We start from the raw sequence: 18,367 nt of genomic DNA, 5'->3' as shown, positions 1-18,367 counted from the left end.
ATAAATCAGAAATGCCTATCTTTATGTAAAAATTCCAGAACTTTAGGAAAATGTTGGAAAATAATTAAAATGGAAATGCTGTAACGGTCTGTCATTGTTAAATCAACTGACATGTCTACTGTAGGCCAGGTGCAAGCTGGCAGGCTCCCTGATTATAAGCCTAATGTTATTAAAACAATATGATATATTGTACACCTGAAACTAATATATCATATGTCAACTATAATTTTTTAAAAAGTGGTATTAGCACTGGTTTAGATATAAAAATAAACACTGACAAAAAGGTGACACTTCAACTTTACTGGTACAGGAAGAATTATTAAATAAATATACCAAGAAATTTAGTTAATGAATTTGGAAAAAAAGATAAAAATAAAATTCAGACAAATCAAAAATTAAATGCATAATATTAGAGTTAGTACTGTGAACATAATCTTTCCTTCTGCCCCAATATAAACAAAGTTCCAATAAAAGACAAACTCAGGAAAAAATACTTATATACAAAAAAGCATTAATGTCTTTAATATGAATTTAAGAAGAAAATGATGAACATTCCAAAAGAAAAAGAGTCGAGGAACAATCCTACAAAGATCATAAATATAAAAAATGTTTAACCTTACTAGTAACAAAGAAAATGTATATATTTTTTAAATAGAGGAAACTTGGTTAGAATTTTAAGAACTTCATATTCAGGGTTGGTAATATTATAAGGATACATATACACATACTTCTGGTGGAAATATAAACTCAAGAGCAATTGGCAATAACTACCAAAAGGCGCTCTCTCCAATATACTTCTACCAATTTCTTAAGGAAATAATCATATATGTAAAAAAGGATATACACAGAAGCTGACAGAAGCACTGTTGATAAAACAAGCTTTGAAAAGAAACTAAATTTTCACTTAGGATTGATCAAATAAATTATACTCATCAATACAATGATCTAGGTTTATACTTATTGATGAAGAAATATATCAAAGATGTGTTAAATAAGAAAAGATTTTTATAAAAGCAATGTTCTATAATTTCACACACATACCACCCCCATGTATATAAATCATATACACAGAGTGTCCATGCAGTGTTAGTGTATATACGCAAAACTCTGGCAGTTATATATTAAATTGCTAATCATCATTATCTCTGAAGGGTGATAATATAGTGATTATTTTTGAGTTTTTGTACTGTGTATTTTTTATAAGTAAAACTATTTCCATTTTGAGAAAAAACAAAGGTGATTTATTAAATTTTTCTAAGATATATACATTTTACCTAGGCTATGTTTTATTCTGTTTCTATCCACAGAATGAGAGCTTTTCAATGAAACACAATTATCACTGAAGCTAAAAATACAGAAATCTTATCTACCCAAAGACATTAAAATTACCGTGATTTCAGCAGAACCTGCTACAAAAGGAAATTCAAGTGTTCTAACTTTCCCAATGAAGAGTGGTGTATCAGTATCTTCCTCGTTAGAACCTTTGATGGTAGCTATTACAGTGCCAACCAAATCAATTCCAGTCTGATTGTTGAACTCATCCTTAAAGTAAATAATGGAAAATAATTAGGAGAACTGGTAAGAAGATTAAACCGAGAGGAGGACATGTACAAATCAGAAATGACATATTTATAAAGCCCCCAAAATTAAATTATCCTGATCCTTTACTCCAAGCACAAAATTCAATTCTGAGATTAAGTGCTCCGCGGGCAGAAAATGATCCCAGAAACCATGAAAAAACCAGTAGCTTCCAGCTAATACAATGGCTCCTAACTTTCTATATTAAAAGGACTCCCATTTTAAGATGTCACCTTATTATATACTTTTATCACCTACTGATCTGGGGCAGAGAAGTTAAGAATGACTTACTTGTCTAAAACAGGAAAATAAACTGAAAGATTAAGTATCCCACCAGCAAAATTTTCCATAAAGGTGAGGTCCCACTACTGTATTTTACCTGTTTTTGTTAATACTCATGGCAATGCTATTGTTGCTTACTCTCTATGTAATCAGAAACTCTCACCAAGGAGTTCACTATAATCAGTTATCAAAGCAGATCACGTAAAAATAATTACTTAATGACCTCCTTCTGTCCCCTCGATGAAACTGTACATGGAGGAATCAATTTACTCGACACATATTTAATACATACATGAAATAGGAGATGTAAAGGTGATATATTAGGAGTGATAAGCGGGATTTTGCATTTTTGAGTTAGTTCTTAGTACATCTGGATATATTTTATGTATTATGTTATGCATTCTCTATTTGTATTCAAAGATATTTGTATTTCATTCATCTATACAAGTTTCCCTATTTCCTTAAGCTGAATAATCAAAATCTGATTCTATAATAGCTATTTTTGCACCCTAAAATTAGATATAATTTTTGCTACCCACTGCAATTTTGGAAGTAAACAAACATTACCGTGATAATAAGATGTAAATCTTTGACCAGGGTCCTATTGGCAACTGAGTGAACATTGGAAACAGCTGGTGTAGCTGGCTGAATTTTAGGTACTAACTTCACAGGCTGATTAGGTTGAACATCAACTATAATCTTTCAAAACAAAAGAAACATTCTGATTAACAATATATACTGATGGTTTAGAATTCAAGAGTAAGAGAAGAAATGATAGCATATACTAAATGAAATGTTACTTTAAAAAATATATTTCCATTAATCTCTTAAAACTATTTAAATCAACTTTTAAAAACTGAGGACAAATGTGTGTCAAAGATTAATTTTTGAATGTAACTACCTAAAAACAAATTTATAGGCATTTAAAAATACAGGTAATTTTTAAAAATTTGGTACACTACCATTTATTGAATGGAGATGATGTATGTTAAACCTACTTTAAACTTCATTATCTAGAATTCTAGTACCTGAAATATTATTAATTGAAAATTTTTGATAGGAGATAGCTTAGCATGATATACACTAAAATGCTTACTGAGTCTTTGATATAAAGAGAGATGGAAAAAGTAACTTCTGTGTCAGATCATATTAACATAATTTAAATATATTCTATTCTAATATTCCTGAAAATTGCATTATTTATACTTTGCATGCAGTAATTAATTCACTTACATCCAATAATTAGTTGATTTTAAAACAAAACATTTCTTTCCTAAGTTAAGCAAAAAAATGTAAAGCTAACTGTAGTATATAAAGAGAGTAAGCAAACCTGTTCACTGTTAAGAATAAGTGCTTTATCCATCATAAAACCAAACTGGATACAATATATTCCCACTTTATTAGGAATTGTTTTATCCCTAAATCAGAAAGAAGGAGATAAAATTATTCACAACTTTTAAATAAATGGGGAAGGAATTCACAACATAAACATTTCTGTTCCTTCCACAGAAAGAAAATGCATAAAAAGAGAATTACTACTACATTAGCCTTCGCTCAGTAAACATTTCCTGCAATATAAGACTTAATTCCAGGACCCTCTTCCCTGGACATTCTTTCCATAAAACATCCAGAAACCAGGCTCTGAGTGTGGCAAAGTTGAAAAGTAGGGATATAAAGTTCGCAAAATAATAAACACAAAAAATGCTGAATTAGATGTGAAGATCATTTTGCTTCAGATGTACATAATAAATTTCCAACTCAAAGTTTTATACTTCAAAATTACAGGATATCCTGTGATCTTTTTATGTTGCTTTTATATTCTAAATACTTAACTTTACAAGGCATTTACTGTGATTTAATTATCAATAAAGAATTTAGTGCCTAAAAAAAAGTACACCTACTTACTAGTCTGTTTTGATCACATTTAACCGCAATGAAAATATGAATGACATTCTATGGTATACACTTTGCTTGGCATGTACAATAATTGGCTTATGATCTCTACAATAATGTTTCCATGTCATTTATAGTCTAAAAATACTGGCATAATGTAGCAAAAAGAACAAAGGCTTTGAATAGATATGTGAATTAAAATCTCAGCACTGTAATATATATGTAATCTTGGAGAAATTATTTAACCTTTTTCTAAGACATGTTTTCTCCAAGAGAATAATACCTAATAAAGTTACAGTAAAAGTAAAACAGAATACTACTTCCAAATGGCAGTCCTACCCTTCTTGATGAAGATAACCATATTTAAAGACATTTGCTTAAAGAAGTTTGGGAAATAACAAGCAAAAAGTGAAAAATAACCCAGCAGGATGAAAAAATAGCATGGAAATCCTAGGAGGAGAGTTTGATATTTAAGGCTGTTTTACTCTTGGAAGCATATCCTAAGAAACAGTGGTGGACCTAAAGCAGAAAAGCTCCCAACGGAAAAGCAGCTCAGCTTTGAATCATCTCAACCTCTGAAACTGCCCTTAAATAATAGACTGCTAGTGGCCCAGACAATGAACAGAAGCAAATGTAAACTCTATCGGGACAGTGCACACAGCCCACACAGGGGAGCACCTAAAAGGCCCAGCTCAGGTGACTGGGGAGGCTGAGCCACTGGAACCTACAGGACATCTACTACACAAAGCCACTCTACAAATTCCTGGAGACATAGCAGCTCCACCTAATACATAGAAACAAACACCTGGAAGCAGCCAAAATGTGGAGGCAAAGAAACATGTCACAAAGGAAAGAACAGAAGAAATCTCTAGAAGAGGAACTAAATGAAATAGATCCAAGCAAGCTAACAGAGTTCAGAATTTTGTTTATAACGATGTTTAAGCAGACTGAGAAAATAACGGAGAAAATAACAGAAAATCAATGACATAATAAAGTAGCAATTTGAAATGAAGGCTACACGAACTGAAATTAATAATTTACAAGCAATGAACAGTAGAGTACAGGACGCTGAGAATCAAATCAGCAATTTGCAACATGAGGAAACAAAAAACACCCTACCAGAAGAGCAAAAAGAAAAAAGAATCCAGAAATATGAAGATAGTATGAGGAGCCTCTGGGGCAACTTCAAGAGGCTCAACATTCATATTATTGGGGTGCCAGAAGGAGAAGAAGAGAGCAAGAAATTGAAAACCTATTTGAAAAAATAATTACAGAAAACTTCCCCTACCTGGGGAAAGAAATCGACTTTACAAGTCCAGGAATCACAGTGGGTTCCAAACAAGAGGAACCCAAAGAGGCCCACAGCAAGACACATCATAATTAAAATGCCAAAGGTTAAAGACAAAGAGAGAATGTTAGAAGCAGCAAGAGAAAAGCAGTTAGTTACCTACAAGGGAGCCCCCATCTGACTGTCAGCTGATTTTTCGACAGAAACCTTGCAGGCCTGAAGGGAGTGGCAAGAAATATTCAAAGCGATGAAAAACATGGAACTACAACCAAGATTACTGTACCCTGCGAAGCTGTCATTTAGAACTGAAGGTCAGATAAAGAGCTTCACAGATAAGAAGCAGCTAAAGGAGTTCATCACCACCAGACCAGCACTACAGGAAATGTTGACGGGTCTTCTTTAAGAAGAAGCTAATGAACAAAAGAATCTGATGAACTAAATAGATCCAGAGACATTGACGCATGCAACAGACGATCATATTTCAGAGGAAAGAGGGAAGGGGGGTGGAGGGTGAGAAGAGAACCACCAAAGAAGTTATATGCATATATGCATAACCCATGGACACAGTCAATAGTGGGGTAAAGGCCTGGGGAGGGGTGGGAGCGAAGTGAAGAGGGTCAATTGAGGGGAAAAAAATGGGAAACCTGTAATACTCTCAACAATAAAGACAAATTAAAAAAATTTAAAAAAAGAAGAAAATTTATAGCTATGTGAGAGGATGAATGTTAACTAAACTTATTGTGGGAATCATTTTGCAACATATACTACATATATAAACCATTATTTGTATACCTTAAACTAATACAATGTTACATGCCAATTATATCTAAATAAAACTGAAAAAAATCAACTCTCTAGAAATTAATCTAAAGATGTATGACACTCAATTCAAAAAATTACTACATGTTGTAAGAGAAATTAAAGAAATTTAAATAAACACAGGGATATACCATATATGTACACTGCAAGATATTCCCCAATTTCTATCTGAACAAAATTCCAACAGGTTTTGTGATTAAAATTGTTTTTGTTATTTGAAACTTGATATGCTGAGTCTATAATTAATATGGAAAAATAAAGAACGAAGATACCCTGAAGAACAACAAGGTTAGAGGACTCCTTCAACAGGACAGTAGACTTATCAAAAAGTATGGCAGAGCAAAATATATCATGTAGACCAAGAAATCAAAATAGGGAGCCTAGAAACAGACTCATAATGTAATTCTTCTTCTGATGGCTTTTGATAATTCTGAAAGCCAATATATATCACAACAATCTTTCCCCAAACCATTTTACAAAGCTTACAAACAGGTAAAACACATATTCTCCAAAAACTTCCTGGCAAGAAACTAAGATATGGTATACTATTTTTTACTCAATAAATTCCTTTTTCCCTAGACAGGCAAGCAAATATAATCAAGGCTGATTCACTTTATAACAAAGTATGTAGAAAAATATGAAATGATTTGAGAAATACCTGAAGTAGAAGCAGCCATCTTCCTTGTCATTATCTTTTATTTTATTACAACTAAATATTTCTGCCTAGAAAGAGAAGTAGGACACCAGGGAGCGGGGGAGGGGGAAATCACAAACATTTAACATAGCATATTTGGAATGAAAAGTTGTATCACCTTTACTGAATGTGAATACAAATCACATCTGAATTTATAAATATACAGGCACATACCTATATGTATATATCCTCACAATGTATATAGACACAATAATAAGATTAGTCACAGTGGAAACACATACCATTATTAAAGGGCACACAATAGATCTCTTTGGTGGTAATACAATTTAAGGTAAAAGCTGCATGATGGGACCTATGGTGTAAATTAAGGCAGCTAATTTCCTAAACAGATAACTAAAATGAATCATAAATCCTGAAAAGCACTGTTAAATTGGGACCTTCTGATATAGGTTATGGTTTAGTTTCCAATTTGAGAGTTTAGCTTTTTATTTCTAGTATGGTAGCCAACAGCTACATCTGACTACTGAGCACTTGAAATATGGCTGGTCCAAACTGAGATGTGATGTAAGCATAGAACACACACCAAATTTCAAAGACTTGGTAAGATAAAAAATGTCAAATCTCAAATTTTAAAATATTTAGTTCCTCTCAAAATGGCAATTTTCAATATATTAAGTTAAAACTACATTAAAATTAATTTTACTATTTCTTTTTATACTTTAATGTGGCTACTAGAAATATGAAAGATGTGTCTTTTACACTTCTGCTGGAGTACTGATTTAGACCCTCAAACTGCTCTTGCTACTCTATCCTCTTTCTTAACATGTAAGTCTATCTAAGTCTACCAATCACATCTCTCTACTATCTCATATTCTATACTATCTCTAAGTGATATTTAATGCTTTTTGCTTTGTTCCACTGTCCTTTAGACAAGATAATTTTATAGTGTAAAGTATCTTAAAGTTTTAGAAATATCACAATATAGGCTGCTCTTTTTCAATAGCATCAACACAATTTTGAAACATACTGATATATTTTTAAATCCCAAGTGATGAAATAGGTAATTTCTAGTTCTTCAGAATATACACATTGTATTTTTACCTAAATTACATTTAATTTTAAGTTATAAGAACTATTTTTAACTTCTAAAATGCTTTCCATGACTCACATTTGCTGGTGGTCGGTTCCCATTGTGAGAGTGCTTCCACAATTTCATGGAAATACGTGCTGGATTAATATTTTTAATGATACTATCATCTTCAGAAATAACAGTAATCATAAAATCTGTCATGGTAAACATTAAAAAAATTACTTTCTTTCTAATTCAATTCATGAATTTGGCTAAATAATTGCACAGCAGGTCCTTGAATAACATCGTTTGGTTCAACATTGTTATTGTAATGATGAGATGTCACAAGAACTTAACTCTTGTTATGTAAATTAGCCTATAGTAAAATTGATTTTGTTATATGTCGTTTCACCTAAAGTCACAGAGCCTATCAATGATGTTAAGTGAAGACTTACTGTACAGGCATACCTCGGAGATATTGCAGGTTTGGTTCTAGACCACTACAATGAAGCAAGTTACCACACATTTTTTGGTTTCCCAAAGCATAAAAAGCTATGTTTGCATATACTGTAGTCTATTAAGTGTGCAATAGCATTATGTCTAAAAAAACAATGTACATACTTTTAATTAGCCTGTTGAAAAAATGGCACCTAGAGACTTGCTCAACATAGGGCTGCCACAAACCTTCAATTTGTAAAATAGTAGTATCTGGAGAGGCTCAATAAAACAAGGTATGCCTGTATGTCAAAGCATACAATTTGTTAAATATTATATAAATGTTAATAAAATTCTGATGAATAACACTATTCTTTAATCAGCATTCCCCAACAGTTTGTCTACAAAACTTACTAATCATGAGACAACTCTAGTGCTAAACCTTTCCCAGGAATCTACACATACATCTTTGCTATTAATAGTCCCTTGTCTTATTTTCACAGTCTGTCATGCTGAAAATTCTCTCATGCAAGACCAAAAAGGTTACACTGCGGATTCTCAGCAACCTAGAATTTGGGCAACTGGTCATAAATCCATATACTTTGTGTATTCCAAGAATACAATGTTTCTTTTATGATTTTTAATAGCATAAAGTTAAATTATTATTAAGTATGATATTCCCCTTATGTTTATCATCTATAACATTCATTTGACACCTGTTACAGAAAATAGGTCTTATCTCCCCCAAATATTTAAAACACTCAAGTATGAAGAATATATATATGTAATGTAATCATTAAAAATTGTTAATTTTTGAATCTAAACTTTTTGTTCTGCTTCTTTTAACTACTTATATCTATACTTATGTATAGGAATTCATCCCTTCAAGAAAACAAAAGTCTTCAAGTAAATTAACTATATAAAGCAAATATTATTTCCTATTGACCTGGCACCTGCTATACTACACTGAAATTATTTGCTTACTTGACTGTCTCCTACATTAGACTGAACTCATTGAAAACTGTCATATTTATTATTGGAACTAAGGGTCCAGTATTGTGCTGAGACATAGCAGGTATTTAGTAAATGTTTGTTGTTCTGAAGTATCTTTATTAATAATAAATTCTGATGTGATGTATTTCCATCCAAGTTAAGTTGAACAATTCTGGTTCTATTTTGTTTAAGTTAATACTGCAATACATTTAGTAGAGCTCCCACAGTTCTCACCATTTAGCAGTTCATATTTCTTTTGCAAACTGAATTACCTTAGGCTACAAGTTTATGTACAAACTTTCAGTTCACTGTGTACCATTAAAGGAATGCAGGATATAGAGGTGAAAAAAAGACATGGCTAAGTCAAATGTACTTTCTTTGTCATTTAAAAGGCTATTACATACTTGCCTTTTTCTTTTTTTTATCACGCTAAGCACCTAGAATAAATAATTTATTCCACTAATGTAAAAGGCTAATTATCATTGCAAATTTATTTTAAAACTGTGAATTACTCACCAGTGAAAGTACCCCCTGCTAAAAATAAAGCATCTTTGTCATATTTAACATTGAGACGGGTGGGTTTTTCAGGATCTGGAAGAATCATTAATTTAATTATAGGTCCTTCTATGGTATTCTTGTTATAGATGGCTTTCACCTGCATAGTATGTTCTCCTCTAACAAGAAAAAAACGGGGGGAGAGGGTTCGAATTACATTAGTTATAATCTAAAGATTCTGAGAATTTATACAAAGTTTAACTCATTTAGGAAACTATTCTTGCTCATTCTATCACCTAACACTAAACAGAAGGCTAGTTTATTACTCTTCACTTCAGCAAGTAATAAGAAAAACCAGTCTCTATAATATTAAGCATTAAACTCTTGGTTCTTACCTAGGGGCATAAAAACCGAACACTCCCAAATTAGCCCTGCCCCTTTCATCTGTTTTATGCTGTTGGTTTGAAGGAGTGAGCTAAAAACAAAACAAAATAAAAAGGTAATTAGAAAATTCTAGAGATCAAATTCTTTTCCTCTATTACTACTTAAAAAGTTATAGTTCTACACACTTCTGAAATCTACAATTTTCTAATTTCACAAAAACTGTATATTCCAAAACTGGGGTTCTGAGGGATGGTATGGGAGAAATAAACAAATACACACACAATTCAAGGCATCATAACACTATGTCCATTGTTACTTCATCTTTATTTTTTTTTCCTTACCCAAGGACATGCTTTTTTCATTGATTTCAAGGAGGGAGGGAGGGCAGGGGGGAGACCAATGGGGGTGGGGTGGGGTGGGTGGAGAACATCAATCAGCTGCCTCCCATACTTGCCCTGATCAGAGATTGAACCCGCAACCTGGGTATGAACCCAGACTGGGACTCCAACCTGCCACCCTTCGGTGTACAGGACAAAGTTCCAACCAAATGAGCCACACCGGCCAGGGCTCATCTTAATCTTTATGTCTACTCAAATGTGCTCCTAAATCTTTTTTGCAATACTACCTTCATAGTCAGTAACTCTGTGTGGCCTGGTAACAACCTTGCTGGGACAAATTAATTCCCTTCAACCAAGAGGAGGGACTGTGTCAAAATACAACTTTGCAAGAGACTGGCTACTTTCACTTTTCCCCTCACAGAAGGGCCTCCAACTTTGCCCCTACCATTCAAAGTCCCTACCAGATGCTAAGCAGCTGGCTATCCCAATACTCAGGTAAAAATATTTAATTTTTGACTTCCTGATATCCAGAACTATGCCTTCCCCCAAATATTACAAGGTCATATTCAGGCTTGCCCCACACTCTAGAACAACCCAGGATAGGTCTAGCAGCTATGCCTAAGCCCTGGTAGGTAACTCATATGACTTTTTTTGCTTACCCTCAGCTTGTAAATTTCCCCAATAAAACCTGTTCCTTAACCCATACTATGGGTCATTATATCTGCCCTTCAGTCACACTTTGTCAGTGTTATCTATTCACCCTAACCTGAAATCCAAATATTAGTATTATACAATAAATGCCCAAACAGTCATAACTGAAGAACACTGCCCCTTGTTACACTACTTGTAAGATACTTTACTTCCACAAAATAATTATGAAAAATCTTTAGATTGATTTAAACTAAGCAATAATAAACGTTATATAAGACTATATTTTTTAAAAAAAGAAATGTGACACCTAAAGACATTATTATAAAAATGAAATCCAGAATTTTAAGTGAAAATTATTTAAGGACATTTCAAACTTACCTTTAAATTGTTAGCTTTTATGATGTTTATTTTAACCTGTGGTACAGGTGCTGGATTATCCCACTGATCACAAAGTTGAACAATGAGAGGATGCTGTAATTCTCTTCCATTAATCACTGGAATAGACTGACACAGATATATTTTAAGAAGCACTAAAACGTGTCAAACAGTATCATTATTATTTGCATACTTATAAAATCATCATAAAGTCTATCTCTCTTCTATTCACAAATGACTTCTTTCATCAATTAAAATAAACTTTTGAAAGTCAATTATATTATACTAATGATCCTCATAGAAATAATTCAATAAAAGGAAAAATAGCATTTGACATATTTTAACATATTCTAACATATTCCTAAGTTATATATTAGAATGACTTTAAAGGAAATAGAAGCTTATCTTAGGTTCCTGGATTTAGCACTGGCTATCTTATAGGTTAGCTCCTCTGTAAATTTTCAAACCTCTGCCATTCCACATGAAGCAGTAATATAGTTTTTTAGCCCTTAGTTAAACAGAATTCATTGCTGATAATCTACGCTGTCTTGTTTGCTTAAAACACTTCTTGCTTCTTCCTCAAAGCACTTTATGAAAGGCCTGTATAATTCTGGAAATTTGCCTGCTGACCTGTTAATACTGGATATATCAAAGGAAACACTGTCAAGCAAGAAGCCTGTCACACTCTAGTTTATCTGCTTGGTTTTATTAATTCACAAATCAAAAAGGACAATCTCAAACTAGGGCACAGGTATGTAAACTTCTCTTAGATGATCTGCTTTTTTAGTAGTATAATTTCATCTACTACTGTGGTCATATGAGTTCATTTTCCTTTAGAAAAAAATGTAAGCTATCATACCAAAAGGTGTTTTGTGTAAGTAAATGCCAGAATCTAAACATTTCAAAATTAAAATTCTAAAAATTTAGTAAAAACTCAACAAAAGTAACAGATTTGACAGGCATTTGTAGAATTAGTATTTAAGATTTAACTACTTGCACAGGAAGGCATACTTAAGTTTTTATGAGTATAATGACTCGATATCTGATATGCATTTTAAAATTCCAACAAAAACATTTTTTTTAAGTCAATGAGAGAGAACAATGAAACAAAATTGGCAAAAATGGGCAACAGTTGAAACTGGAGTTTCATTATACTATTTTCACTTTTATGCATGTTTGAAAATATCACATCTTTAGGAGTTGAACTATTACATTTTTTTAACAAACAAGTGATGAATTAAATAATGAAGTATAAAGAATCGTATTACTTTATCCTGTTGCTATTACTGTTACTACTGTTATCTGTTGCTACTTCAACAATAAAACATCTTTTTTTGGTTTTGTTTGTGTTAATCCTCAACCGAGGATATTTTCCCACTGATTTTCAGGAGTGGAGGGGGGAGGAGGAGGAGAGAGAGAAACATTATTTGTGAGAGAGACACATCGACTGGTTGTCTCCCACACAAATCCAGATTGAGGCTGGGATCGAACCCACAAACCCAGGTACGTGTCCTTGACCTGGAATCGAACCCAAAACCATTTGGTGTGCAGGCCGATGCTCTAATCACTGAGCCACGCTGGCTAGGGCAAAATATATCTATTCTGATCTATTGACAAGCTGAAAGAAATAAGCCATGTGATATTAAATTCCTCCAATCAAGGCAGGAGGTTACTTACCTCCTTTAAATCTGGCCAGTCTATAAGGAGAAGTTTAGCTGGTGGTCCAGAAATGAGCTGCACTCGAATAAAGTCAGAAAACTCACGCCAAGTAAAACAAAGATCCTTATTTCCAGGAGGACCTGGAATAAATTTGATTCCTCTTACACTTATACTCTGTGTATTTTCCTAGTGAGGAAAAAAAGTACATTGAGAAAAGAAAGGGAGATGTGTTTCTGGGTAAAACAATAGCAAATAACTGGCACACATGTCAATATTGGCATACCATGAATTTCATTTCCTTCAGAGGAGAAATTGAATTTCTTTTTTGTGAGGGAGAGATCTAAAAAGTCTGGCTATGTCCTTTTACCTTACTTTGTCTAAGTTCCATCTTATTTACATTTACATGTCTCTGGTGCTTGCCCAATGCCCTTTGCACTTGCTCTTTCCTTCCATTTGTAACATCCTTTACCAGATACCTACATGGCTTTGCTTTTGGCTTTTGCACATAGGATATCTTACTCAGAGGGGTCTTCCCTGACCATTCTGTGTAACAGCACTCTATTCCCCTACCATGCTTAATTTTTCTTCTTATTACTCATGTCTTACCTATGGCATGCTCTCCACATTACAGGGTAATCTCTAAGAAGGTAGGCAATTTGATTTTTCACTGCTCAATCTCTGGTCCTTAGAATACCTAACACATCATATTAATAGGAATCAATAAAACCAGCTTGTAATTTTTACAATATGATGGAATGATATAAATCAGTTCCACACTGGCATGAGCGCTGTAGTATTTGCATTTTAATACTAAACCTTAATGATTTCATCATCTTAAATTTCCATTGAGTACAAATCCATCAGATTTTTTAAATTAGACTTAAAATGTTATGTTTTATGTTTGGGAACAACTGTTTGTAGAATATTTTCTGTAAAAAGACATTGTAAAATAATCAACATTAATCTGCCCCAAAACCCCAATGAGCACAGCCAGTGGGAATTTTTTAATATTTAAAAAACAAGTTAAATATTCATTAGTAAAACATACTGAAACTTCAAAATATGCCAAGTATAACCTAGAATTTCACATTTAGTAGTGAAACACCAAAAGCCGTTTTGAAGAGGTGATTTATTTTTTAGGTCATGTTGGAAGTTATTCTGGTTTTACTTCAAATCTTGAAAATGAAATCTGTATATGCCTTTACAAATTGTAGATAAGTATGAATAGAATTAAATATAAAATTCTTAAAAAGGCACTCTCTAAGGTCTAATGTTGAATTTATCAAAGGAATGTACTTAAGAACAGCAAGACATTTCATGTAGGTACAGAAATGAAAATTATTTTAAGAAACAATGACATATTAAAACTACATTTTATTAAAAAAACAAAAAGCTCTTTTCTCTCTGCTGAGGCTGGGGGTAGACTCCCGCTGTTTGAAAGTGAATCAAGACAATATATATAGGTTGTAAAATGACAGTAGGAAGAAAGAAAATCTACTTGGCTGGCAAATAGTGAGCTATGAAAGAAAGGTGTGAGGTTATGCTGTGGTGGAATACTACTGGGTATTTTAGGCCATACTAAGGTGACAGAGTCTAAATTTATAATGTAAAATGTTGATAGGTCTGAGAGACGGCATGAAAACTGAAAATTGACAATGAATTTGGTCAGACGGAACAGGACAGAGAAACATGTTGAGTGGGGCCTGCCTGGAAATGTGAAAACAGAGAATATACACAACTCTTCCAAGGAGTTAAACTATAAAAAAGAGAGAAATAGGGCAGTAGATGGACAAAGATTCAGAGCCAAAAGAAGTTTTGGAATGGTTTTTTTTATGGAGGCGATGTTTTTTAAGATGAGGATATTATAGCGTGTTTATATGCTGATGAGTATCTAATGCAACTAAAGATGTAGAAAGACAGATTACAACCTAGGAGCAATCAGTGAAAGAGTATGGGAGTCTGCATAAAGTGGTAGGAAGCAGATTGTTCATGCTTAACAGCAGAAGCACGGTTATCTTCTTATTTCCTTTATACAAAGGAGAAAGCTTGATAACTGAAGAACTTGAAAGTCAAAGAGCAAACTTTATCTCTGTATAGTGAACAAAACATCATTAAAGTTCTTAAGCAGTACGAAGATATAATGAACGTGGTGTTCTCAAAACTAGAAAATAATAGTGTAACAGATTAGTGGAAACAGAAACTCTAGTTAGGAAGGGCAACAAGGAGGCTATTCTTACGCTTATCTATCAGGTAAAAACTGTAATGAAGCATCTAAAAGGAAGGAGTTTAAAAGGCATTAAATGCTCTAAATGGACTCGACTTTACTTGAGTCTTAGAATTCCTCCTCTTTCACCTATTCTGTTCTGGCAGGTTCCTTGAAGGTCCAACTCCAACATGTCTTTTTCCCAAAAACTGTCTTTGATTTCTCTAAGTAGAATACATCGTGTCTGCCTGTTTTAAACTGAAGTAACTGTACCACAATTCTTATTTTTCAAACTAATCTCAATTAACTACACAGTTGTAAACTTTCACAATTACTTTAATGCAGGGTGTGAGCACTTAGAAATTTTATTTAAATAGCTGCATGAAAAACTGCCTTTATATGCATATCCAAGTATTTATGGATGAAATGTTGTGATATATGGAATTTGCTTCAAAATGATAAAGGAGGGAAGTAATGACTGTTGAAGCTGAGAGATGGGAATGTGGGAATTACTTATACTATTTATTCTATTTTTTGCATATGCTCAAAATTTTTAATTACAAAAAAACTTTTTAATGCTTTTTATGATTTTTCACTGTAAACACTAAAATCAAATTTCTTTTAGCTATCTTAGTTTCCCCCAAATTTTGTTAAATGTAAACCAACAGCATAAGCCAATTGTTATGAAAAGCAGCCATACCTGAAAGGTAGTTTTCAACTGTGAGCTATCGAGTCCAATGCCAGCAATTCCCAAGGCAGATAAGGAACTTGGTGAAAATGCTTGAATCTGATTTCCATACTGATCTGTAACTATTACAACTAAAAGAAAAGTTTAATTTTAAACTGTAATCTTTAATAAAAGGTACAAATATCTATATATAATATATTTATATACTTCAATAAAATTATGCCTAGAAACTCACTTTGTTCACTTTTGTATTTTTATATTTATACTCACTTCTCTTATAATCACTACAAAAACAAAGAATATACATAAGTACATTTGTATTTATATAATTAAAATGATGCTGATGTTAACCAGATTTTTATCATGAAAATGTGAAGAAAATAATTTAGTATTATATAATATTCTAGATCAGCAGTTTTCAACTAGTGTGCCACGACACGGTGTGCTCCAAGAATTTGTAAAACATGCAATACCTGACTATTTAGTCAGGGGCACTAACCTCTTTTCCCTTAGATTGTCAAATTAAAAAATGACATTGGCGAACACAACAGTGGCCATCAGCTGTGAATGTCCTGTCTTGAACCATAAGTATATAGATCATATAACAGAGTTGCATCTTATTGATCACATCGCATAATAAGGTTGTTTCTGGCTAATTCTTAGTACCAGAAATCCTTACATACAAGTGTAGGTAGCACCTGACTTTTTAAAAAGTCACTTTGGAGCAAAAAGGGTAGGTAATTACTAATTCTTGTTTTTGTAAATCAATCAAAATTATACCTATTTTTTTTGTCAGATAGGCAAAACATATTTTTTGGTGTGCTATAGAATTTTAGTAATTAGTTTATGTGTAAAAGAGATGAAAAAGGTTGAAACCGCTGTTCTAGATATATGAAAAATAAATATAGGATACATATGTATTCACTGATATATTTACTTTACACTTTTAATAGGAGCTATTATTACTTTTAGAAAAAGCCAACATTTCTCCAACAAACTATTTTTACCAAACTGATTTCACAGTTATGTCAGCCTGTATATAAAGCCAAAGCTTTCCTTTCAGATTAAGTACGTCAAAACATGAACATAAGTACATATTATATAAGTTTTGTTTTTTTTTTAAAAAAAAGCAGGACATACTAACCTATTTCCCCTTGAAGCTCTTGGCCCATCTGTACTGTTTTTCCTCCTTTCAACTCACACTTTAGATGTTTAGGTTCATCAGGTAGGGGTCTGAAATTGGTTAACAAGTTGAAAGGTTTTAGTCACACCGTTCACTGCAGCAAAAAATTATAGTAGTTTCAATATGCTAAAGATATATGTATCACTCACTTTCTAAAACTTAAGGCAATAATACCCCTCCAAATAACCCAAGAGTAAATAAAGACAGTTTACAAAGATAGTAGAGAATACTGGTAGAAAAAAAACATTATGTAAATGTTAAATCACAGTATCTATGCTGGATTAAGAAGAAATTATAATAGAACACTGAAAAAGAAAAGAAGGGTAAGAATAATTCATTAAGAGATCTGGCTATAGTTGGAAAGTAGTAAATCTGAAACTTTTATCTCAAACATGGAGCTATTTGAAGTGTTGGAAATAGTATGAATATGGATAGAGGAATTAAAGTGAAAGAGGTTACCAGAAAAAGAGATGGCCAAGGAAGTGACAAGCCAGGGTGAAAGATAAGTTTTTAAATATATTTATCTGTCTTCCCCTTTTCTATCAGTTCTATATATTGGGTCTGGTTGGACTCAGCTTTGACACTCATCACTAATCAAAGAAAGAATTTTTCCTTCTGAACAATACATTGACTGATTAGATTGTATATTTTGTATTTTGCAGGTGTTTTCACTGTTGCTTGCACTAGGATGACATTCCTTTAATGAAAGTTCTGGTTCTTACAGATACTAGAGGGCCAATTAAGCACAGGGTTATAGTGATATTAAAAACTAATCATCATCTCTAGTGAAGCTTTATTCCAAAGACAACCTACCACATTCCATAGAAATTGTGATATTTTCTACATTAAAAACAACTTTTACATGTGTGTTTTTAAGAAAAGTATTTTTGTTGCCATATGCTGAATTTTGAAATACCTCCACATGTAATATGTCCACAAACCTTACTGTAAATGCACTTTCCAAAGACACATGATCATCTTGGAAAGAAACCTGGCAATAGCGCATATCTTTTACAGATGTTGGTACTTGTACATCAGGAAGCAGACCCTGTAGCAAGTGTTCTTTGTTAATCTCAGGAGTCCAGTTAACCTATGAGAAAAATTACATACTTAAGAATAATGAAAAGCTTAGTTTAATACCCTCCTACTGACACTTATCTTACTAAGTGAAGACACTTAAAGTTAAATTATAACCCACTTGCCCTCTCTCTGGGAAAAAAGAAGTCCCCGTTAGGACCAGAATGATGGTGGATCACATATTAATATGACAAAAAAGTATCTTCTTCTTTGTCTTTGCTGTCAATGTTGCCATATCTTTCAATGCAATAAAATAAAAATTCTTAAGTCATTTCTTTAGATTTTTTTTTATAAGATTATCA

General features: G+C 32.8%; 1 protein-coding gene across 2 annotated transcripts in view; it reads right to left on the bottom strand.

Moving 5' to 3' along the window:
- SMCHD1 (structural maintenance of chromosomes flexible hinge domain containing 1) overlaps positions 1–18,367 on the bottom strand; it is a gene marked incomplete at its 3' end in the record, with an annotated part of 116,322 nt that overhangs the window by 28,482 nt on the left and 69,473 nt on the right. For both annotated transcript variants that reach the window (XM_081148582.1, XM_081148583.1), the window contains exons 26-37: positions 17,930–18,078; positions 16,950–17,038; positions 15,818–15,936; positions 12,933–13,100; positions 11,259–11,384; positions 9,903–9,982; positions 9,529–9,686; positions 7,684–7,799; positions 6,519–6,583; positions 3,191–3,278; positions 2,428–2,559; positions 1,390–1,542 (exon numbers count right to left, since the gene is read on the bottom strand). In XM_081148582.1, the coding sequence (XP_081004708.1) occupies positions 1,390–1,542; positions 2,428–2,559; positions 3,191–3,278; positions 6,519–6,583; positions 7,684–7,799; positions 9,529–9,686; positions 9,903–9,982; positions 11,259–11,384; positions 12,933–13,100; positions 15,818–15,936; positions 16,950–17,038; positions 17,930–18,078 (1,443 nt within the window). The remainder of the gene's footprint in view (positions 1–1,389; positions 1,543–2,427; positions 2,560–3,190; positions 3,279–6,518; positions 6,584–7,683; positions 7,800–9,528; positions 9,687–9,902; positions 9,983–11,258; positions 11,385–12,932; positions 13,101–15,817; positions 15,937–16,949; positions 17,039–17,929; positions 18,079–18,367) is intronic.

Source organism: Miniopterus schreibersii (assembly GCF_964146895.1).
Source record: "Miniopterus schreibersii genome assembly, chromosome: 10".
Classification (NCBI taxonomy): domain Eukaryota; kingdom Metazoa; phylum Chordata; class Mammalia; order Chiroptera; family Miniopteridae; genus Miniopterus; species Miniopterus schreibersii.
Note: the sequence above shows the minus strand (reverse complement) of the source record. Positions and strands in the feature narration are given on the sequence as shown.